General features: G+C 41.2%; 1 protein-coding gene across 6 annotated transcripts in view; it reads right to left on the bottom strand.

The window, feature by feature from the left end:
* Window positions 1-26048, bottom strand: part of SYNE2 (spectrin repeat containing nuclear envelope protein 2) — a 300187-nt gene that overhangs the window by 255471 nt on the left and 18668 nt on the right. For 4 of the 6 annotated variants that reach the window (XM_075926397.1, XM_075926392.1, XM_075926396.1 and 1 more), the window contains exon 2: window positions 16168-16288. In XM_075926397.1, coding sequence (XP_075782512.1) covers window positions 16168-16246 — 79 coding nt within the window. In that variant the 5' untranslated portion in view covers window positions 16247-16288. Of the gene's footprint in view, window positions 1-16167; window positions 16289-16390; window positions 16556-26048 lie in introns of all 6 variants that reach the window. The other 2 variants (XM_075926393.1, XM_075926394.1) reach the window with 2 other exon arrangements.

Genomic DNA, 26048 nt, shown 5'->3' with positions numbered 1-26048 from the left:
CTTAAACACGTTGCTGTAATAAAAAATAATCCTTTACATTTGAAAAGGGCTTGATCCTCTGTTCAGTGAAGTCAATGGCACAGCTCCTATTCACTTTAATAATTCAGGATCAACGCCATAATTAATTTTATCTGTAGATAACAAAGCACTGTACAGATTATGGATTTAAGTGAATAATTAAGTCACTGTATCAGAGGCAGCGGGCAGAGGGGGTTGCGGGGGAGGGGGAGAGAAAGCAGGACCGGAGCTGGGAGGAGCAGGCCTAAAAGTCAGTTCCCCCCAGCACCGTCTCCATGGGGATGGGAGTGGGGAGGACTTGGCATGAGCCAAGACTGAGCAGGCTCCAGGCCGCTAGGCTCTTACTACATTTAAAAAACAGAGCCGCTGCTCAGTCCCAGCTCGTGCCGCCCCAGAAAGCTAACCCCCTTATCAACTAATCAAATAGTCGATGACTTCTCGATTAGCTTGCTAATCACTACTTAACATCCCTAGTACAGATGGGGATGCTATGGCACAGAGTTGTGGCATGACTTGCCTAAATTCGCACATCAAGTTAGAAGTAGACGCATAAACAGAACCAAGGTCTCCTAGTCCTGGGCCAAATCCCCTGGACTATACAGCTTCCTAAACCTCTTACAAGAAACACATTCCCTTCCCAATAAACGCGGTCATTCTCTCTCCTTTCATTATGGACCTAATGCTATCAGAACTCTACTAACTGGGTGTAAGACTGAGGCAAGTGCTCATGCATCATTTCAAAAAATACCAAAAACCTCAAAATTAGTGCAACAATGTAAGTACAATGACTACGTGGTTGTTCACAGTAACTCTGCTTGGCTATCTTTAGAAGGCAGTGTGGCCAAATAGTTAAAGCACCTGCCAGACTCAGGAAATCTGAGTTCAATTTCCACTTGGGCCCTGATCTGCTGAGTGGCCTAAAGCACGTCATTTCACCACTGTGCGCCTCAGTTTCTCCACTTGTAAAGTGGGGATAATGCTACTGAGCTCCTTTGTACTGCACTTTGAGATCAACAAATGAAAAGTGTTCTGTAGAAGCAAGGTACTATTACTACTACATAAAATTACTTCCATGAAAGAGCTGCAAGACATACAAATGGGAAACATTCCATTCCAAGTCTGTTCTTATTTTTTTTTAAATAAAAGTATCTGTTCATAGACTCCAAGACCAGAAAGGACCATTTTGATCATCTGTCCTTCTGTAAAATACAAGCCACAGAACTTCCCCGAAATACATCCTAGAACAGATATTTTTAGAAAAACATCCAATCTTAAAAATAGTCAGTGATGAAAAGCCCACTACAACCTTTGGTAAAGAGTTCCAATGATTAATTACCTTATTCAAAATGTGTGTCTTATTTCCAGTCTTCTGATGAACTATCTACTATATTTTTCAGAGAGTTTATCTGTCTGTTTGATCAAGAATTCCTCCTAAATGGTAAGACTAGGATCACCAAATTCAGTATGTAGCTTCCTCTTATCATAGCGTAAAGCAGGGCTACTCAACTTTGGAAGCACTGGGGGCCCACAAGGATACTCACAGCACACACGGAAGGCTGCAACTTAAGTGTGGTTGCATATACATGCAAATATATGCAAATAACTTCTTTCACACTGACGGGCATGAATACAAAGATTAAAGCAAGACTATACAACACACATGCCCCATTTAAGTCAGCTCTGCTGGTTTTAATATTTACCCAATTTCCATCCATTTAAGAGTACTTTTAATGAGCTATGACAGTGCAGGAGTTTAACTACTAAAACACATATCAACAGAAGACCATTATATTGACTACTTTTTAGTTTTGGCTCCCAACCCCGGGCCGTGTGTTGAGCCTCATGCAAATTCAAAACACACTGTGGGTTGCAAACAAACAAAGCCCAGGGGCTGTGAGTTGAGTAGTCCTGCCCTAAAGCAAAGCTAAGAGGAGGAGGGATAGCTCAGTGGTTTGAGCATCAGCCTGCTAACCCCAAGGTTATGAGCTCAATCCTTAAAGAAGCCATTTGGGGCAAAAATTTGTCAGGAATGGTACTTGGTCCTGCTGTGAAGGCAGGGGACTGGACACAATGACCTTTCAAGGTCCCTTCCAGCTCTAGGAGATAGGCAATCTAATTTAGGATTTTGTTGTGACTGGACAGGATTGTTTCTCATATAACTGAACAGAAATGAGACAAAATCACCACAGCAAGTACAGTCAAAATTGTCATGATGCTGTGAATGCTGAAAGAGACTGAACCAAGATGAGCCAAAACCATAGGATAAGCTTGGAATAGGATTGCTTCTCAATAAATCTTACAGAAAAGAGATAAAATGGAGAAATTTGGAGTAGTGCTCTGTTTTGGCATAATTAAATCAATATTATTGGAATCCAAATTGACTACAGTTCTTTTTTGTTAAACATGATAAGAGTTTATTGGAATGAAGAAAAAAACCACACTGGATGGAATTCCCATTTTTTAAAAATTGTTTTTTAAGAAATTAAACAATTTTTTTAACAATACCCTTTTAAAAAGCCCAAAATAAATATCAATTTAATAAAAATATCACTATTTTAAAAAAATACACTCATTTAAATAAATCATACACATTTTCCTTTTATTTTCCAGAAACAAACAAAGAAATTTCATTGAGTTAAGGACTCAAGCAATGCCGGGTAAGTCTGCTAGTATTAAAATGTTGAATTAAAGTTATGCCACTATCAGTGCATTTGTATGAACCAATGGAAAGAAAGTTCATGGAATGCATCATAGTACGTAAGAAGTTTGTTCATCATCTTCTTCCCTTGTAACAGGGAAGCCAAAGTTAAACAATGTGGGAGTCATTTCTATTACCGTAACTATCCACTGCAGTAGTTTCAGAACTGAACTAATTTTCTTGAAGAGCTACCCATCTGAGACTTTTATGGTTATGTTATTGTTTTTGGACATTTATCTTTCTGCATCTTCTGTATGTATCTGTTAATTGCAACTAAATATGGATGCCTGGCGCTTTAACCTCCTTTCTTACAAGATATTCCCATGCCAGACATCTTTTCTCTTCTAAAATGTCATCCCTCTGAGTCATGGTGCTAAGCCAATTGCTAAAGCAAACATGTGTGACTGTCATAGCCAACTTCCAAATAATGAAGTTCCTAAATACTATCCTAGTCAAGTGACATTTAAAAATGACTCTGGGTAGCACATATGAACACAAACTCAATTCATTCGCAGGTCACCTTTAAGCCCTAAAGAGTAATTTATGCAGGGACCATCTTTGTCAGCCATAAAGTTATGGGAATCACATTAAATGATTGGAGATACCCATCTCCTAGAACTGGAAGGGACCTTGAAAAGTCATCAAGTCCTGTCCCCTGCCTTCACAGGAGGACCAAATACCATCCCTGACAGATTTTTGCCCCAGATACCTAAATGGCCTCCTCAGATTGAACTCACAACCCTAGGTTTAGCAGGCCAATGCTTAAACCACTGATCTATCCCTCCTCCCAAACATTGTTAACAAAATACTGTACTTTGCTTCTTAAAAGTAAAACTAAACAAACTACAATGGCACTCCAGAAACTGCAAGGAAAGTAAAAAAAAAAATCCTCTCTGTTCTTTCCCTTTTATTTAAGTAACCCTCTGAAAAGAACTGTGTATTTAATTCTTCATTTTTATACAACATAGCTAATAAGAATAGTATATTAAATGGACTAGGACTATAATTATTATCAAATGCTTTGAGATGATTCACGTTAAAGAAAATGGGAGCTGTATTAACAAATTTAAAGGTATAATATGGGCCTGAGTGATTTTATTTAGTGTGATTTCTCTGGTGTCCCTCCCAGGCTGTAGGCATATACTTCATTTAACTTGGGTTGCTACCAACCTTCCTCTCCCCTGACAGCTCTCTCACTACCTGCATCTCACCTGATTAAAGCCATGAAATCTGAGATGCAAAGCAACAGAAAATGCAATTGGTAATCCAACTAGAAAAATGATTAAACTTGGCGACTTAATTAGAAAAATTCTGACATGCACAGCCCTCACTCTTTCTTCATTTTAACTTGTATGAACACTCGTGAGGCATTTTGAACATGACACAATTTAGCTAATAAGAGTGCTAGGATGCATCTGCAACACTGGTTACAAGAGACTGAAAAGAGTAGGGGAGATCTCACTGCACCATCCCAGGAGGGGGAACAAAGTCTGATATTCATTTAGATGGGAAGGGCTAGTAGTACAGCCTCCACAACACTGACACAATGCAAGATGCAAGGCGAGGGTGAAAGCAGAGTGACCGGCACCGGGCCTACTGCAGTCCCAGTGCACCAGAAGAGGACTGTCTCCTTGGGAAGCAGCAAGGGAGGGGCTTTGGTATCTTCACTTACACAGATCTTGAGGCCCAGAACTCCTACTCCAAGGGTGCAGAGGAGCAATGGCTGTCTGTGACCTACACTGTAGGTCGGGAATTGGTGTCACAATGCCTACCACCATTCCCCAAACAGTCAGGGCTTGTAAAGGGAGGGTTGCCAGGCCAACGTCTGCCTGAGAAGGGATAGGGAGGGCTGTGTCTTGAGGGCTCTCCCCTCCTTCATGTATGAGGGGAGGACAGAGCATAGATGGCCTGACAGGATTGTCCAAAACCCCCTCTGCTGTCACTGCAGAACTCTGTGCACAAACTCCTATTTTGTGCCTGCCCCCACAGAGCCTTCAGCCAGAACTCCCATCTCGTCAAGATATAAGAACATAAGAACGGCCGTACTGGGTCAGACCAAAAGTCCATCTAGCCCAGTAGCCTGTCTGCCGACAGTGGCCAATGCCAGGTGCCCCGGAGGGGGTGGACCGAAGACAATGATCAAGTGATTTGTCTCCTGCCATCCATCTCCAGCCTCTGACAAACAGAGGCCAAGGACACCATTTTATCCCCTGGCTAATAGCCTTTTATGGACCTAACCTCCATGAATTTATCTAGCTTCTCTTTAAACTCTGTTATAGTTCTAGCCTTCACAGCCTCCTCTGGCAAGGAGTTCCACGGGTTGACTACGCACTGTGTGAAGAAGAACTTTCGCTTATTAGTTTTAAACCTGCTCCCCATTAATTTCACTTGGTGTCCTCTAGTCCTTATATTATGGGAACTAATGAATAACTTTTTTTATTCACCCTCTCCACACCACTCATGATTTTATATACCTCTATCATATACCCCCTCAGTCTTCTCTTTTCCAAACTGAAAAGTCCCAGTCGCTCTAGCCTCTCCTCCTATGGGACCTGTTCCAAAACCCTGATCATTTTAGTTGCCCTTTTCTGAACCCTTTCCCAGGCCAAAATATCTTTTTTGAGGTGAGACGACCACATCTGTACACAGTATTCAAGATGTGGGCATACCATAGTTTTATACAGGGGCAGTAAGATATTCTGTGTCTTATTTTCTATCCCTTTCTTAATATTTCCTAACATTCTATTTGCCTTTTTGACCACCGCAGCACACTGTGTGGACGTTTTCAGAGAACTATCCACGATAACTCCAAGATCTCTTTCCTAATTTGTCGTAGCCAAATTAGCCCCCATCATATTATATGTATAGTTGGGGTTATTTTTTCCAATGTGCGTTACTTTACACTTATCCACATTAAACTTCATTTGCCATTTTGTTGCCCAATCACTCAGTTTTGTGAGACTTTTTGAAGTTCTTCACAGTCTGCTTCTGTCTTGACTATCTTAAACAGTTTAGTCTCATCCGCAAACTTTACTACCTCACTGCTTGCCCCTTTCTCTTGATCATGTATGAATAAGTTGAATAGATTGGTCCTAGGACTGACCCTTGGGGGACACCACTAGTTACCCCTCTCCATTCTGAAAATTTACCATTTATTCCTATCCTTTGTTTCCTGTCTTTTAACCAGTTCTCAATCCATGAAAGGACCTTCCCTCTTATCCCATGACAATGTAATTTACACAAGAGCCTTTGGTGAGGGACTTTGTAAGTGAATCTGAGAGCGAGGGATTGCTGGTAAGAGAGATCTGGGCACTGAAAGCCTAGAAACCACTAGAGGATGGAGTTACTGCTAACTATGTACCGTATGTATATTGTATAATATGCTAACTATATACTGGAAACCTGCTGACTGTTACACTTAGCTACATCCCTGTAGCTTCCATCCAAGACACATTTCACAGTAAATTGTTTAAAGCCAGGCCCTAACAAACAACCAGATTTACTTCAGTACTACAGACAGAGAAACACCTACATGATCTACATCAATCGTTCTTAAAACAAAAACCCACCTGGAGAAGTGAAAAAAACAGACTGACAGAGCCAGACGAGTACTCAGGCATCAGCTTCGTCAAGAGAGGCTCAACAAAGAAAACAACAGAACACCACTGCTCATCACTTACAGCCCCCAACTTAAACCGCTCCAGTGCATTATTAACCATCTACAACCCTAGGGATATTAAATTTAGATTAGTTAATTAATCAAATAGTCGATGGGATTTCCATCAACTATTCGATTAGTCTATAAGGGTGCCTCTGCCTTTAAACTGTAGCAAGAGCCCTGTCAGGGCAGATCAAAAGCGGTAGCACCAAAGGGAGCACAGGGCCAGCAGGGCTCTTGTACATTTCAAAAGCAGAATTACAGTAGAAGTAAGACCTGGAGAAGCTGTTACTTTCCTGGAGAGGCCATTACTTTCCACATCCTAATGACATAAAATGTTAAGCACCAAGTACATAGAATACTTAGAGCTCACTCTGTTAGTCTCATTTAGCATGGCCACTAACTGACATTTTTTTCTCCATTTTTTCCCTTCTCTTCCCCTGCCTATCCTCTCTCTTTCTCTGCTGTCTATTTGCAACTTGGACCCTTTTACTCCATTCACTAAAGAAGTGGATTGTGCCCACGACAGCTCATCATACCATCTCCACGTTTTGTTAGCGTCCAAGGTGCTACAGAACTATTCGCTGTTTAAGTTTTTTCAGTTAGACTAACATGGCTACTCCTCTGGAACTTGCTAACTATGTAATAATACCAGATGCTAAACAGGTAGGCAGTTTGCAGAAACAAGAATGTTAGCAGAGGGGATCATATGAAACTGAGCAGCCCTCCTGTCCCAAAGCCTTCCTGCTATATGACTTCACAAATCAACCAAAGGATAAATATGAAAGAAATATTTGTTTGGCACTGCAGGACAAATGCAGAATTACTCTAGAATGAAAATCCAGTAATTCCCCTGTAGGTCTTACTGGATGAAAGATACCAAAAACTTGCCCTCTAAAAAAAAGCCTTACTGCTCTGCTTCAGAAAATGAAACTTATTTCACACAGGAGAGGCAAGTTTTTCTTTATGCTCATGGAATACAACACAAATTCCCACTCTAAAGTGGAAATGTGTGTTGCATTCCATGAGCATTAAAAAAAAAAAAAAAAAAAAAAAAAAAAAAAGCCTCAGTTCTGCATTATACAGTAAACTTCCGATAATCTGGCACCTTTAGGACCCAGGGGTGCCAGATTATCTGATATGCCGGACTATCGGAAGGGGGGGCTATAAGAGGTCTGGGGTGGGGTGGGAGGATGCCACCCCAGACCCCTCATAGCCCCCCCCCTTCCGATAGTCCGGCTGTGCCCCAGGAGTCCCTGATTCAGCCAATGCTAGTCAGTTTCAGAAGCGGCTGAATTGGGACGCCTGCAGCAGAGCAGCTGGAGTGCTGCTGGGTTGGTCCGGTAGCGCCGACCCTTGGTGCGGCGAGACAAACCCGGCAGCACCCCAGCAGCACCCGGCAGTGAGACTCTGTATGGACAAAATGGCAGAGCTCAGGACAGAATCTACATATAAAGAAGTAGGTATCAAATTATGGCTCATATTTCCATATCGTCTTCCAGAGCCCCAATCTGCCCAGAATTCAATATTCATATTCTGCACATTAATGATACTTTGCATGATACATCTAAACAATCTTTCCATGGTTCTTCATAACCCATTATTCTTTGTGCCTGTTATTTGTAACAGTACTACCCTGAGTCTACCACAGCTAAGTATGAAGCACTCTATTTTCTATCATGACTATATTGTTCATTTTTAAAAGACAAACATTAAAAACTAAATTAAAAAGGAGAGGAGGCCATATGTATGCAGAAATACAATATCAAAATAATGTTTGTTCTGAAAAGGGGATAATATTAAAAACATCAAACACAGAAACAGTATTTGAGGCAAATCATAATCACGTCTGCGCTAAGAATTAGGTAAACAAAACGAAGATATCAGTTTCAAGTTAGCACTTGAGCAAACCACACCCCGTTGATGTATTTCAAGCTGCAGAAATACCATGGAGCCTTTGCCAAGTATTTAAATGAAATTCGAGTGGGTTGGTTGCTACTGACTGTATCCAACAAACATGGCTGGTATTTCTATGGTTTGAAAAGGAGTTTATACGCAAGACTCAATGTGTCACGGAAGCCAGTGGTTCCATCTCCTTTCTTGGCCCATCTCTAACTCACACACAGTGTGATGTTGTTGAGCCAGAGAAGTAGCTTTTGGGCCTGATTCCAGGAAACAGACACACACATTAGGCCCTTTGCACTTGTCTTAGGCCAGCTGCTTCTGATGTTCCTGTCCAAAAAGTGTTACACAAGATGGGCCTGATCCTGCAAACATTTTCTCATGGGGAGAGTCCTTCCTTAGACAACTCGTCTCACATGTTGAACTAGGGAGCAGGTAATTTACTAGCTCGTTTAACAGTGTTAGATATTCTCCCCCCCCCCCAATGCAGGGTTCACTGGTTCCCTTAATGCCCCATCCCACCCTGCTCTCACTCCTACCAGTTGCTCCCAAGCGAAACACTTACAGTCCTGTGCAGCCTACAGCTGCCATTGTGCCTAGATGGTGCTTGGTCCTGCCAGGAGTGCAGGGGACTAGACCTGATGATCTCTCAAAGTCTGTTCCAGTTTTAGTAGTGTATGATGCTACAGTTTAGTTTACTTTTCTGACCCATTAAAAGAATGGTCATGAATCAATAATAAGCTCTAGTACAAGAATAGCCAATAGCTCACGGAGATGTTTGCATAGTAGCCAGACGTAGCACAGTATTCAGATCAGTATACACACGTATGCCCAATGCAGCCCACACATCCTATTCTAGAATGACAGAAAATTATTTCTTCATTTTCATGATGAATGTGTACTTCCCCTATCCCGCTACTGCAAGGCTTTAGTGATTTATAAAAGCTGAAATTCTTGTTTCTATAATGTGGTTAATTAAAAAGGATTTTTATTTCTAGGAGGATGAATGAGTTCTTTGTTGGCCTTTTTAATAGGACTCTCAATGGCCTTAGACCAGTGTTTCTTAAATTTTTTAAGACCGAGGAACACCAAACAATTTTTTTTTTATGAGGAACGACAAGGATTTTTTGTTGTTGTTGTTGTTGAGCAAAAAAACCAAAAAAAAAACAAAAAATGGTTGGGGGCAAAGTTATTGAGCAAAGATAAAACTCGCCTGTCCCTTTAAGGGCAGCCATTTTGAAATCTGTTCTCCGCAGCACACCTCCAACTGCCTCTCGGCACACTGGTGTGCCCCAGAACACAGTTTAAGAAACACTGCCTTATATTTACCTTGCCCTAGTTTTCAAAATGTAACTGAGCCAAAAATAAATAAAGCTATGCAAAAACTAATGAAACACTTCCTTCATTACTGGCAAAATTATACCCACATTCACCATGCCAGAAAATGGACCTGAGGAGAAAACATGAATTTGACAATATTGAGAACACCTGAAAACCCTCAGATTTCTCTTCCCTTTTATAGTCAGTCTTTAAAGAATAGCTTTGGGGAGAGGAGAACATTAATAATGTATCTGTTCTATAAAGTAACTGCACACTTATTACGTCCAGAAATGGACAATCACAACATGTACTTAATAGGTGAATCTATGCAGGCTAGGTTACCAACATTCAATCTAGCACATAGTACAGTGCAGTACCCTGTTGAACTGCTGCAAGAGCACCCCAAGGGAAAAAGTGAAAGCCAGGGAGCTGGAATCTTCTACCTGGTCTTCCCACTGCTAAGGAAAGGAACAGTCTAACAGGCATAGATCTGTCACAGTACATACACTCAGGCTACCTCTACACTGCCGGTTTTGCTGGCGGTGAGTATGCAAATGAGGCACAGATTAGCATATCACGGTGCCTCATTTGCATAATGTATGCACACCGTTTTTGTGGGGGCGAAAAGTGTGGATGGGGGTTTTGTGCGCAAAACCCCCGTTTTCTGGAAGATCCTCATTCCTCTCCTGGAGAGGCATAAAGATCGTGCAGAAAACGGGTTTTTTGCGCCAAAAAACCCCATCCACACTACTTTTTTTCTGCAAAAACAGCGCACATAAATTATGCAAATGAGGCATGGTGATATGCTAATCACGCCTAATTTGCATACTCACTGCCAGCAAAACCAGCAGTATAGTAGACAAAGCCTCAGAGATGTCTACACAGCAATTAATCCCAGAGTTCAAATTCAAGCTTACATCTAACCTTCCTTCCACCAACATAAAGATCACAACTCTCAGGTGCAGAATAACAGGACCTCATGGGGTGAAAAAAATCCAAACCTGAGTTAAACTGGAATCCTGGGTTCCAGCCCTATTGCTTTACAGTATATACACAGCCCCAATGGATGCATGGTCTAGTCCATTAAAACTATCCCATAATCATAAAGACTGACTTTCTTGGTCCTCTGGGCAATCTAGTTTGGTGAACTACGTTTTCCCATGCTGCATCATGAACAAATGACTGGAGAAACTGCAATTTGGGAGTGTGATAGGAAATCTGGGATATGGGTGGGTGGAGCGCTCCAGATTGTGACTCGTGGTTCAACAATTCCCAGTCTGAGGTTACAAAGACAGTAGACACTCAGGCCCTGCACTGACAAACTCAAGGTTTGCTAACTTGATTCTAATAACGCTGGTCTTACATTGCAGTGTAGACATACTCTCAAATGCTGGTGGAAGGGGTGAAATCCAAGTTAGGCCTCTGACACTGAACCTGGTATTCTTCACAGGCCTATTATTATGAGGATATGATTAGGACATAGTTATGATGTATTTTTATGCTAAATAAATCATGTGAGAGGTCATTGGAAAAGTTATGATTTGCTCAGTATGATTATCCTATTTGTATGACTGTATCATACAAATATAAGGACCCAAGCTTTGGAACAAAGGATGCCCACCATTTGCAAAAGCTATATAAGGATGGAAGTGATACCATCTGAGGTTATTCACTTACTCCCCTCCAAGAAGACACCTCAAAACCCTTCAGGAACCAAGAATGACCTAGGGGAAGGGGATTTTTAGCCTGTGAATGGAACTCCTGGGAATTCCAAGCTGAAAGCAAATGTAGCTTGCCCCTTAAGAATCTGCAGCCTACTTCTATCAACACTTAGGGTGACGATCTGCTATTCATATTCAATGTATTTAGTACTGTAATGAGGTGGCACTAACTTCACTCAAGCACCCTGGTCTGGATGAGTGTGGATTCCTGCACTCTGTCTAATGCCAAAAGCCTCAAACTCAGCCCTCCAGCTGAGCCACACCCTGTCTATCATAAACCGCTTCCAGGGTACACTTCTGATGCCCATACTGATGCCCTCTATGAAGTGTCTCTGTCTCAATCTGTTTCCCCATTCCCAATCGGAGCCAATGGGAACCATGAGGCTCCATGGCCGTGGAGTCAGTAAGTAAATACATCAGAGCGGCCAGTTAGCAGGTTTCTCAAAGTGGTTTTGCAGGCTACTTTTGAGAAATACTGGTCTACTGTATTAGGACTATTGCTTGGCAGTGACTAAGACTGAATGAAAAAAATGACAGACTGTGCCCTTATAGCAACCAGATTAGATCAATATTGTGATATCCTTGGATATCTTTCAGGTAAAGTAATGCACTGACTTCTGACTGTATTATCGAGGCTACACACCAGCACTGTTTTTGTTTTTTTATCTTTTTCCAATACTAAAAGGTACACTCTAGCTCCTTTTAACTGGTGCATGAACTTAAATCATACAATTAAGAATTAAGATTTTCAAAAATGACATCCTAAAGCTAGACTTCTAAGTCAATATTTAAACACCTAAACAAGTGATCTGGTTTTCAGAAAGTTACGAACATTTACTCTGAGAAAATGAGCCCTCTTTAAGGTGTCTCAAACCAAGCTCCAAACACAGACACACAAAAAAATCTCTAGCCATTTTTAAGCTTCTGTAGGCAAGCTTTCTACTCTAGGCTAGTGTTTCTGAAAAATCTTAGTTTTAGTGTTTGTTCCTTAATTTCCCTATTATTCCCACTTGCCATGTGTTACTGATTGCAGGCCTAGTGGTTTCTGTCTATTATCTTAAGAAATATGTCTTTTGCTGCTTGTAAGTGTATATTTCCAGTTGTGTAATTCCTCCCCAAAGGTTCTGTCAGGGTCTTACTTCTTAGTCTGTTGATGTATTTACATTTTTATTATTATTCTGTAAAGCATCCTGATATGAACCTACAAAGACTGTGTTGCCAGGAAGACTTTGGTTTCCTTGACTATGGGATGCTGTTCCAGGAAGAAGGACCGCTAAGCAGAGATAGGGTCCACCTGTCAAGGAAGGGGAAGAGCATATTTGGATCCGTACTGACTAACCTAAACTAGGTTAGAAAGACAAGTGATAAAAGTCCATACAAGTTAAAAACATAGGGACCTGGGAAAATGGTCAGAAATTGGGGGCAGCATGGGCTGCCAGAGCAGGGATAATGGAGAGACAAGACAGAACTGCACGGGGAAGAAGAAATCACATCAGTATCTTAAATGTATACAAATGCGAAAAGCATGGGAAATAAGAAGGAAGAACTTGTAATGCTAGTAAATGAACACAACTATGACATAGCTGGCACCACAGAGACTTGGTGGGAGAATACACATGACTGGATGACTGGTATAGAAAGATACAGCTTGCTCAGAAAGGACAGGCGGGGGAAAAGGGAGGAGGTATTGCCTTACATATTAAAAATATACACTTGGACTGAGGTTGAGATGGAAATAGGAGACAGTCTTTGGGTAACAAAAAAAGTGGAAAAGCAAAGGAGATGTCACAGTAGGGGTCTACTACAGACCACCTACCCAGTAAGAAGAAGTGGATGAGGTTTTCATTAAACAGCTAACAAAATCATCCAAAGCACAAGACTTGGTGGTGATGAGGGGACTTAAATTACTCAGACATCTGTTGGAAAGTAACACAGTAGAGCACAGATTACCTAGCAATTTCTTGGAATGTATTGGACACAATTTTGATTCCACAAGGTGGAGAATGCTACAAGGGGAGGGGCACTTCTACATTTGATTTTGATAAATAGGAAGAAAATGAGAATTTGGAAGTGGAGAGCAGTTTGGTTCAAAGTGATCATGAAATGATAGAGCTCATCTTCTAAGAAATGATAAAGGAGAAAATAACAAAATACAAAGATAATGGACTTCAAGAAGGCAGACTTTAGCAAACTCAGGGAGTTGGTAGGTGAGATCCAATGAGAAGCAAGATGAAAGGAAAAACAACGGAAGACGGTTTGCAGTTTTTCAAGGAGACAATATTAATGGTACAAGAGCAATCTATTCCACAGCACATGAAAGATAGGAAGTATGGCAAGAGACCACACTGACTTAACCAGAAGATCTTGAATAATCTAAAAATAAAAGAGGGTCCTACAAAAAGTGGAAACCAAGTCAAATTACAAAGGATTAATATAAACAAATAACACCAGTACGTAGGGGCAAAATGAGCTCAAATCACTTCCACACAAAGATCATGTATAACCTCTTGGAAATCTTATACATGAGGCTCTTAGGGTATCTCTACACTGCACTGCAATTAAAAACCCATGGCTCACCCATGCTAGCTGACTCGGGCCCACGGGGCTGTTTAATTGCAGTGTAGACATTCAGACTTGGGCTGGAGCCTCAGCTCTAGGACTCTGTGACATGAGAGGGCCTCCCAGTGCTCAGGGTGGAGCGTGAGCCAGAATGTAGGCCAGTGTTTCCCAACCAGCATTTCCCAACCAGGGTTCCCAACCATCGTCAGGGGTTCCGCGAGAAATTGTGGAATAAATAATTTTTTTTCTTACAATGTAAGCTGACATACATATAGCTATAGCTATAGCTATAGCTATATAACAGCTCTTTACAAATAAATTTTCTTGACAACTTTTTCTGGCCAAGCAAATGTTTTCATAGGTAGGGGTTCCTCGGGATATGAAAAATTATTTTAGGGGTTCCTCCATGGGGAAAAAGGTTGGGAATCACTGATGTAGGCAATGCAATTAAACAGCCCTAAGCTCCAGCCCAGGAGCCCAAGTCAGCTGGCGCAGGACAGCCAGATCTATCTAACTGCAGTGTAGACATACCCTTAGCCTCTGGGCTATTGGACTTCGAATGCTACATTCCTTCAATATGGTGGCCAATTCAGATAAAAATTCAATATCGATTTCTTCAAAAGTAATATGAATATTATTTGAAAGCAAAATCTTCATCCATGATCTTTTGTAAGAATGACACTATCTCCTGAATTAATGCTAGAACTCACGTTTCTGTTTCTACTTCATGCTAAACATATGCCTAAGTGAGCTTCCGGAAGTAGCCGAGTTAGTCAGTTACATAAAAAAGCAACAAATGATCTGGTAGCACTTTATAGACTAACAAAACATATGTTTTGTTAGCCTATAAAGTGCTACCAGACCATTTGTTGGGTTTTTTTATATGCTTAAGTGATTACCTAAGGCAAAATTCTCTCTTTGGATGCACATGGATCCTTCCCACTGACTTTGCTGGGTGCTGCACATGTGCATCTGATAGCCAGGTGGGGCTTTTGTGTGACTTTTTAAGAGTAACCTTTGGCCACTGGAAGTTTTCTCTTTGCCCTTCTGACTGTAACAAAGTTAAATGCAAATGGAAAATATATCAGTTAGAAAAGAGTTTGGCTTTAGATAACGGTAATCACAATCCATGGCTAAAGCAGATAAGGATGAGAGAAAACACTTTGCAGATTTACTTTCTGCACCAGCTTCATCTGCCTTCAATATTTTCCCTCAAATAAGTCAGAGAGTAGCTTCATCAGAACTGAGCCATTTGGAAATCTCTTTACAGGGGGTAATGCAGCCCATCTCCCCCTGGAATAAACAAAAGAACCTGAAACATCAGCTTTGTAACTGACCTGATGCTGAAATCAAGGTCAATTTTTGCATGCAGGAAGACCATAGAATGGGCAATCAAAGAAACCAAGCAAGGAAATATGGCATACTGCAAATATTAAATCAAAACTCTCTAGTCATGTGCAAATTAATGTGTAAAACTCCCTACAACTACTGTTTAAGAAATGCATTCCAAAATGTATCTACGAGACACAAGTTTAGGGGAAAAGAAAATCTCCTCAGCCCTGCATACTGCAGCAAATGGTTGAGGAACCTTTAACTTTATCATTTTTAGAGCTCAATTCTGCCTCCCTTCCTCTGACTGACCAGCACCTTATAATTGAAGTAGTCCCACTGAAATAAAGGGGACTGCTTGTTTTATAAGGTGTTATTCAGAGTGAGGGTGGCAGAATCTGTTCTTTCATGAGACTGTATGGAAGGGAGAAAGAATTTATGCTCATTCGGGTCCTGAAATACATATCCACACGGGACAGACACAAGAAAGAAGAAAAAAAAATGCAATAAGACTTTTTTCTAAATCAAAGAAAGTTTAGTAGTTTCCCCAAATAGCACATGAAAACTAGGCAAGCTAAGGCATGTTTTAATTTGCAGAGATACATAATAAATTATAGGACTTGTGTAACTCTTTTAATAGTTCCCTTGACAATTGTTTGCAGTAACATGTGTTCAGCTAAGGAAAACATAAGAAACTGAGCAAATTTGTACCAAAAAAAGGCAATAAAACTCTGTAAATACAGTGAAAAAAAGCTCAGTCCTATGTATTTTACTTTACAGTTGAAAAGCCTTTGGAAAGATATTTACAGAAGCCTGTGTACAGCACAGAAATAAATGGACTATATATCTGATACTATTTTTATGTTTTAGTGGATTTCACCAATTTTCACCCAGCCTAGCACACAGCCGTAGGCATTTGCCAAAAACTTAACACGAAGTTACATGAAATTTGTGTAACTTACCTTGGAGTGAAACATGAAGATCATCTATTTCAGTAGATGATTGCTCCTCAGCTGATGGAGATGATTTCTTAGATGCCATATCAAACTCCACAAAGAGTATATCATTCCCACATTATCTCACCTGACAAAATGAATTGAGGGGGGAAAAAAAGTTAGCAGATTAGCACTTCTGTGTTTTCATTAATAACAGGTACTCTTAAAGGAAATGTACTTATTTCCCCACCTGCTAAGGTGTTTTCGTAGCTTATGTAGAACTAAGTGACTACGCCTACTTTTTGAATCATAAAGTTATTGTCCTTTGGCTCTATTCAGGTTGTTTCTAACGGCTGGCTGAGCTCCAGAACTCAGATCATGGATTCAAATGCATCTTGTCATGAAAAGGAAAGCACTGCAATTAAAAAAATTCAAAACTGTAGGCTTTTTTATAAGGAAGTCAGCTTGACAAAGGCTCATGCAGCTTTCTGTACCTCTGTTATTGACTAACCCAAAAGGTTTTCTTTAAATCTTTACATTTTACAGACTTCTTTTCCTGCTTGGTAATTGTTAGAGCAGGCTGGAAACAATAGCAGCTGAGCCTGCAAAGATTACACAATTAAAGTGTAACAAAAAGGTGATGGTTGACATAACAGAACAATCATTCTTGCTGTTCCTATCTGTATCTTAGCTACCCTTCTTCTCCCACAAAGTCTATTTCTCACAAAGGAGTTTTATTTTCTAGCCCTCATTTTTTCCTCTCTCTGGATGCCTCCCGATTTCTAACACCATCTCAGAGAACAATGTGCAGCACTTTTTTTTTTAAGGATAACGTTAGGTATGCGAGTATAGTAACTACACTGTTTAATTTGACAGCGGGGGAGGGGCGGGAATTGGCTTTTCAAATACAGACTGATATTTTTATCAAAAAGTTAAAAAATTAAATCAAGTCAAACAGAACTGACCTTAAATTAACACTGTAACACAGACAACAGTACATTTTCAGTATCAAGTATAAGTGGCATGCCCAATGTTATTATTTAGTGTTGTGAATCTAAACTCCTGATCACTGAATTGAAAATTAATCTTTTCTTCCTGCGTTTATTTAATTCAAAGGTTTGAATATAAGGCCCATGAAACACTGAAAAATATTCTGCTTTTTCTATCCTACGTAATCTTAAAAGAATGTTCAATTAAAAAGAAAACTTACTCTCAGTTTTCAATTTTTCTTCAAGAGTGAACACCAAACTTCTAAAAACAAAACAGTTCGAAATCCCCAGTGAGAGGATGTGTGTAAACTGAATGCCAGTTTCCTGCCTTTCATGGGCCTGTTTCATGAGATGACACTACATTAAAATCCAAAGCCTGTTCATCTTAAGCATATTGACTTCAATGTCATATGAGTGTGAATGTATGGAGCAGGATTTTGCCTTACAGGTCTACAGGTTGCACTTTACTAAACTGAGACTCTCTGGTCTAGCAACATCTGAGGTCTGGCAGACCCACGGATGTTCCAGGACCTGAGAGTCCTGCTGGAGAGCTGGTGGCTGGGAGCCCTGAGATCCAACATGGCAGTGGGCTGCTGACAGCAGGGCTGTCCAGCCGGAATGGTACCCAGTGCATGGCAGCAGTGCTGCCCAGTGGGACCAGGGTGCCCAGTGGGATTGGTAGCATGTGGGGATAGGCAGAGTTGCCAGGTCGGGCCAAGGGGCCCAGATATGGCCTCCTTTGGTCTGGCAAAATCCCTCATCTGGGAATGGTTAGGTCCCAAGCATGCTGGGCCAGGGCGAGCCAACCTTTACAGTGATTATTTTCCCAATGTATTTCAAAGACAAAAGGAGTCTCCATACAAATCAGGACATTTTAAAGTGTAGTGCAGTGGATAGCGCCCTAGACTGCTAGCAAGAAAAGCTGGGTTCTATTCCTATCTGTGAAACACCGTTCTGTGCCTCAGTTTCCCCTCACTTTATCTGCCTTGTCTATGGGCTCTTCAATCTCAGTGCTTCAAGTTATTACCTTAGCACATGTAAAGCAATACAAACCATTTCAACCAATCCATACCATATTTGGATTTATTACATATCCAAAACAAAAAACCACCTCATAAATGTAGCGCTAGATTGTAATGTTCTTACTCACATAGAATAACATTTGCCTCCAAAAGCGGCACCTTTGACTTCAGAGGACTTCACTCAAAGTAAGGTGCTATTCAGTGTAACTGTATTGTATCTAGCCTTTCATAAGGCTACTGGATCCACAACGTTAACAATGATTGATACGGCTTTCATGTTCCTATTAAAAATTGCCCTTTTTATTTTACATTTACATTGATCCTCTTATTGAATAACTATCTGACACAACTGTATGTAGCTAAGGCAGTTCCTTATAACAGAATGTATTAAGAGGTAATTATGAAAAAAACAATGTCTGAACCAAATTAATAGCTTTCCAATGGCAGCGTGCCATTTCAGTAGGGACAGAAACCTCAGTTGAAGGAATTGCCTTTGCCTTTCCATCTCTCTTGAAAGTTCAGGAAAGCACCTAAGCTCATGCACATGCTTAGGTATGTATTGCCAACCTCAGGAGTCCAAAGATCATGAATCAAACCTAGAAATTTCAGTGGTTACGTGGTTACAGGGGGGCAAGCGGTTCCCGCACGCTATTGCCTCTGTTACAAAGGCAGCAGAATGGCAAGGTGAGAGGGAAGCAGAAGCAGCTCCACATGAACTGGTGCACACGGAGAGCAGGCTCTTGAGCCTCCTCCTCACGTGTACTGGGGAGTCTACGTGTAACTATGAAGATTCACCGATGAACCCAGGCTCATCGGTTAATCGTGTACACAGTTACACTTTCACATTCCTATTCTAAGTGTATTATTTGGATTACTGCATTTTGTGAATGTCTTTTTATTTACTCCAGATATAGTAATGATATTTAATTTATGAAAAAGGAAGCTGCCAATTGTAGAGTCCATACGATTTATAAGTAAAAACTGTGCTATGTTCAGCAAACTCCACATACAGGTTGAACCTCTGAAAACCAGCACTCTCTGGTCTGGCCACGGATACTCTTGGACCAGAGAGCCCAGGAGCCTAACGGCAGGAGGGCCAACAGCCCAGCTGAGTCTGACACCCTGGTAACCCATGGCAGTATGGGGCCGGGGAACCTTGGCTGCCCACAGCAGCATGGGTTGGGGGCCAGAGAACTCCGGCAGCACAGGACTGAAGAACCCTGGCCACCCGCAGCAGCACAGGGCTCGGGACTGGAGAAACCCACCCACATGCAGCAGCGCAGGACAAGGGAATCACGGCAGCCTGCAGCAGTCCTGGGGGGTGATGGAGGGCCAGCAGCAGCAGGGCAGGACAAGGGAATCACAGCAGCCTGCAGCAGTGCTGGGCCAGGGGAGGGGCGATAGAGGGCCAGCAGCAGCAGGGCAGGCAGCCCAGCTTGGGAGGCGATAGGACGGGCAAGAGACAAGGGGCTGCAGTGGCAGAGGACACATCCCCTGATCCGGCAAATGCTCTCATTCAGGACTGGTCATGTCCTGCTGCTGCCAGACCAGGGAGGTCCAACCTGTATTTGTCATGTTATAATCACAAATTAACTTATCAGTTTAATAATATGCATGATATGCAATGACACAGGTTACCTATTTAAACATCGGGCACATTAACCGAGTCCTCCTATGGAACCGAACCCTGAAAGATCCTATGCTCGCACAGTGGCGCTCAGAGATGCACCCCTTAGGCCAAAAAATGAAGTAAGGGCCACAGATCATGCAGTCAAGCTGCAGCCTGCTGGGTTTGGATGCAGAGTGAATGACAAAGCCCACTGAGTCCCAGTTGTACTGGTTTTGTCTTAAGTGGATTCATGCCTCTCACATGCCCACTTCCTGTCTCACTGCAGAACCAAGATCCACAGCAGAGTTCTTCCCACGTGCACATGATTGTGGTACCATTCAGTACACAGAGAGTTTCTACTGCACTTGTTTGTAGCACACACGTGTGTCCTCAAGATCAGCACCATGGTTACTAAATAAGTAGAGAGTAAGTGTGTCTCCAGTGAGATTTAGAACTTTGTTGTTGCTTCGTTACAATTCGGACATACAGTGTGAGCCTGATAGTAGGCGTATTTCACTTTGTCATATGCTACATGCAGATTTCCAAATCTGGGACTGATGTGAACCATGACACAATTCCTAAAAACATAGGGCTTATCTACACAGGGAAATTTACCAGCATACAAACCAGCTAATAAATTTCCCCATCTAGATCCATTCTAATTAGATTACAACTCATATACAAAAGATTATATTGCAAAATTGTTGGTAATATTCTTAATCTCTGCTTGTTTGTTTATAGGCAACTATTTCCAGGGTACTCGTTGCCATACAATGAATACATGGCTGCTGACAAATTAATTTGGTTGCACACATTATCTTGATGTTGTAATGGGAATTACTATCGTTCTTACTGTGAATCCTCAGATTGCTTGGTTTTTTTCCTCTTTTCTTCAGTGCCACTGATTATTTATGACCCACCCAGGAATTCTAAAAACATTTCCCTTTGTAGAGGCCTCTACATATAAACTAAAGCCTGATCCTAGCAACAGATTATTATTAATCATGAGTCCAGTTGGAACAGATGTAATGGACAGAAATGCCATTGCAAAGTTCTATTCGCTTCCTCATAATTAACAGAGATCTTGTTGATTTTATTTTCCCATACATTAGACTGAGTAGTATCTGTTCCTATAATGAGTTCTTAGCTTTTCTAGTTGCTAGTAAAAATGTTTAACACTATTTTTCCAGTATTCCATCAATCTTCTCATTGGGAAACTTTCAAGGACATGGTCATGTCATTATATACGAGTGAGAGAATTCCTACAGACAATAATGTTAAGGTTCTAAATGTATTTACATTTTCATCCCAGTTCTGATAGATTGATACACCACGTGGAGATCTGACTGACAGGTCAACATTATATTTACCATTTTTAAATCTGTTTACAGGCAGTCCCCGGGTTACATGGATCCAACTTACATCGGATCCCTACTTACAAACGGGGTGAGGCAACCCCGCACTAGCTGCTTCCCCCCAGCAGACCAGGGAGACGCGAAGCTAGCGCCCTCCCCCCCCCCAGCAGATCAGGGAGACGCGGAGCGGCTTTTCTCAGCAGACACCTCAGCAAGCTGATCATCTAATAAATCATCTTGTTAGTCTTTAAAGTGCTACATAGTCCTGTATTTTGTTTCAGCTACACCAGACTAACACGGCTACATTTCTATCACTATTGGACTGAGGGAAGTGAGGTGTGGGAGAATAAAACTGAGCTCTGGAGAAATGTTTGGCTAGAGTTTCCCCTACAATATGTACCAGTTCCAACTTACATACAAATTCAACTTAAGAACAAACCTACAGTCCCTATCTTGTACGTAACCCGGGGACTGCCTGTACTTACATGAAAACTCATCAGGGAGTTAGATTTTTTTTACATGCACTTTCGTGAAACCCTTGCAACAAAACACCTTCAGCAGGGGAAGTGAACGCAAAAGTAGTTCATTTCCAAGGAAAAATGCTTGGAATTTATCCAGGGCTTCTGGGGGCATATTATCTGTACAACCTTTCCAGTTCTAAAGCATCCAGCTGGTACACTTCTGCATCACAAATGCACAACTCCCTTTCCCCCAAATTATATTGAGCCAGTTACTCGGTTGGAGCAAATCAGCTAGTTTCCACAGAGGTCAATAAAGCTATGCTGAATTATCCCATCTAAAGTGCTGATCCATGATCTCCATGACCAGCTTCATTTTCCATAAAAAATAAAACATGTCACATACTTCCATCATTCGATAAGCAAAAATTCAACTTCCCCCAGGGGTATGAATTAAATGCATCAAGCAGGTTAATACTAAGTAGCACAGTCCCCATGTTTTTCCAAGAGAAATAACCAATTCTCTTTAGGTCTCAAGCCAACCCTAAAATTGGTAGGGATGAGGAGCATGACCATGTCCCTACACCACACAAGTCCCTGCTGCAGAGGAGAGTGTATCAGGCTCTCTACTATAGTGTGCTCCACATGAGAACTGGGGAGCTCTGGACCAACTGGGGCAATTCTACATCTTCCCTAACAGAAGGCAGTGCCTGCTATAAGTTGGGGGATGGAAGAAGCAAACAGGGAAAAGCATCAACACCCTGCATATCTCTGCTCAGGCACAGTGGAGAATCAATATGGCTCAAACTATGGATCTAATCCTATCCCCCATGGTCACGAGTGATTATTTATGAGAACTGTCCCACTGAAGGTTACTTGCATAAGTAGGATTAGTAACAGGAGTTCAGGTTATAAGACTGGACTTTCTGTGACTACTTTGTTTACAACAACCAGAGACAGTAAATTTTTTTCTTACCCGGAGGCTTCCCACCAACCTATTTATAATCTTGGCAAGATTCCAAACAAAACATACGACTATACAAAGGCTATGTCGCTTATTAAGGCCAACAAATGTTACTTCTTTGTTTTGCTTTATATACAAATAGCACTTCCTCTCGCATGAGCACAACTGATCTTCTCATTAAATTTATCAATGTGCACTTTTAAAAAACAATCAGTCTTTTCTGATTCTCCTTTTTATTTAAGCGTATTATCACCAATATCAGCGGTATAATTACATACTTTCAGGTGTACTAATGCAGCGTTTTTAAAACATGCAGCTGTTTTCACTAAAAACACTGAACTTTCACATAATGTATGTCCATTTTCTTTCAGAGTGCACATAGTGTCCCATTTAAATGACTGTAATCCTTCAGGTTATCACTAACTGCTGAGATGTTTCAGAGAGATTGTGGAATTTAGACGACAACACAGTAGGCCAAATTTTGCTCTAAAAAAAAGCATCAACACAATCTCTTAAATAAATCAATCTGAATTCTTTGCATGCATCCAAGGGCAAAATTTGGTCCCCCAAGAAATGCATGTTCTAGTTGCCTGTGGGCTGTTTTTAGAACTAGAGGTTACCTCAAATTTATTTGCTCATAAAACAGAACCCGTATCATAATTCGATAAACCTAAATTTTCAATTAACCTGCAGTTACCGTCACTCAGTTTTCTCATCTTCTTATAAAGGACACAAAATGGTCCAAGTAACCATAACAGTCTATGCAGTAATTCCAAAAAGAGACTGATGCTGAAAAGTGGCTGATAAGGTTAAGGGCCCTGGAGGGAGCAGTAGAGTGAAGGAAGTCTGATGCAGAGCAGCACATTCAAGACCAGAATGGAGATACTTTCTTCAGTGGATCACAGGTTCAAAGGCTCCCTTATAAAGCTGCTCTACCTGCGGCCCTTCCCACTGCATAGCATAATGCAGCCACATCCTATTCACTAAAACATTTGTGAAGGGCTGAAGGGAATGGTTACATCATCATAAAAAAAAAAAGTAAATGGTAACAACTGGCATAAATCAGTATTGGTCAGCTGAGAAAAGTGGGACACTGCAGGCAATCTCATGCTCCCACCATACATAGAAATATCCTTGAAGTGCAGCTACATGAGCAACTCCTTATGCCTCTCCTTCCAGCATCCTAAGCGTGCCTATTTGTCAACTTACAGAAGGAAGAGGGAGGAGGATTCTAGGACAATTATGGTGACATTAACTCTCACTTGGCAGCTGGACAAACCAGCATAAACAGGAAAACGTAGCCTATTTTGATCAAGCTTATTTCAATAAATTGTTCTTCTATTTAGAAACATTTCTACTTGCCTTAGGGATTATCATTGAAATTGCTTGTTTATTATTTTAACAGAGAACCAGTGCCTGACATAAGGTTATTTGAAGCCACTGATAGTGTAAAGGGCATTAAAAAGTGGAAGAAAATGATAATTACTTCCACTCTTCATTGTCAGAGTGCTATGAAATGTCAAATTCAAATGAGAATCGGGAACACAATTACAATTGTCTTGAAAATGAAACAGATTTTTCTCACAGTCTTCCTGATTCCTGTTTTTTTAGAACAAAGAAAGCAGGCTAATGGCTAAAATGCAGATTATTCTGCTGGTGTGAACCAACACTAACCAGGGCAGTGGGTTTCTCTTCGAGATCACAAGTCTGTTCTCGGAAAGAAAGATCTTTCTGAATGTAAGTAACCTTTTAGCAAAACCAAGAGAGATAGGCAGTGTGAGGTGCTGCTGGAGAGACTGGTGTAGATTCATAAGCCAAATCCTGGAACAATCTCTGGGCTCTGGGCCTATCCTTGTAGAGAGCAAGATTCTTGTAAATTGCAGCACACTGTTGTCTTTTAAGAACAGAGCAAAGTAATCAAGGGTGATAGGGAAGGAAAGGGATGCACAATGTCAATCTCTCTCTCTCTCTCTCACACACACACACACACACCCACCCACCCACCCCTCATGTTAGGCCCATCTACATTGACTGTATTCCTTTAAAGAAGAAGGACTGTTTAAACTGCCATATAGAACAGAAAAGGGGCATCATATTGCAAGTGATTCTTACTATAAAAAAAATCTCTTCGGTAATGTTTGCTGCTCAGATAGCAAGAGAGAGAAATTTAGAAAGTAAAACTCAAATCAAACTTTTGGAAACTCGATAGGAAAAGTCTAGCTGTAGTAACAGATACTGGATTGACAGCCTTGGAATCATCCCTTTATTCACAAACCACGACCAGCTCAGGCTACAGCATTGCAAACTTCCACCCATCATCCCAACAACATACATCAACTCTCACCTGGAAGGATTACCGCTAGGATCTTCACTAAAACATAATTCTTTCTGGTGAGAATTCCACCTAGAGTAAGAGTTAGGGTCTTATTTTCAAAAAGCTTCTGTTCCGTGGCCATACGGTTTGCATACAAACCATCATTTTCAGGGCTATAATCTGCCTGACCAAATGTCTTAGAATTCTGCATGCAAATAAGAATCTCTTTCACAATCATAGTCATACAATACTAGAATTGGAAGGGACTTTGTGATGTCATCAAGTACAGTCTCCTACACTCATGGCAGGACAAGGAACCATCTACATGGTTAGATAATTTCATGGAGGTTAGGTCCATAAAAGGCTATTAGCCAGGGGATAAAATGGTGTCCTTGGCCTTTGTTTGTCAGAGGCTGGAGAGGGATGGCAGGAGACAAATCGCTTGATCATTGTCTTCGGTCCACCCTCTCTGGGGCACCTGGTGCTGGCCACTGTCGGTAGACAGGATACTGGGCTAGATGGACCTTTGGTCTGACCCAGTACGGCCGTTCTTATGTTCTTATGTACATCAATGCTAACCACCCTGACAGGAAGTTTTTCCCAATGTCCAACTTAAATCTTCCATGCCACAATTTAAGCCTATTGCATCTCATCCTATCATGAGATGTTAAGGAGAATAATTTTTCTTCCTTCTCCTTGTAACAATCTTTTAGACACTTGTAAGATGGTATGCGCCCTCTCAGTCTTCTCTTTCCCAGACTAAGCAAACCCAATTCTTTCAATCTACCTGCATAGGTCATTGTTTTCATTTTTGTTGCTCTTCCCTGGACCTTCTTCAATAAGATGGGCATTATATTTGCCCTTTTCCAGTCTTCTGGAATCTCTTCCAACTTCTATAATTTTTCAAAGATGATAGCTAAAGGCTCAGATACCTCCTCTATCAACTCCTTGAGTATTATAGGATGAATTTCATCAGGCTCTGGTGACTTGCAGACATCTAACTTTTAAAAGTAATTTTTAACTTGGTTTTTTTTTTAAACTTCTAAGCCTACCCCATTTCCACTAGCATTCACTATGTTAGGCATCCCATCACCATCCATCTTCTTGATGAAAACTGAAACGAAGAATTAAGCACCTCTGCCATTTCCGAGTTTCCTGTTATTGTTTCTCACTCTTCAATGAGCAATGGGCCTACCC

Source organism: Pelodiscus sinensis, chromosome 4 (assembly GCF_049634645.1).
Source record: "Pelodiscus sinensis isolate JC-2024 chromosome 4, ASM4963464v1, whole genome shotgun sequence".
NCBI lineage: Eukaryota > Metazoa > Chordata > Testudines > Trionychidae > Pelodiscus > Pelodiscus sinensis.
The sequence above is the reverse complement of the archived record's forward strand: the minus strand, read 5'-3'. Positions and strand labels throughout refer to the sequence as shown.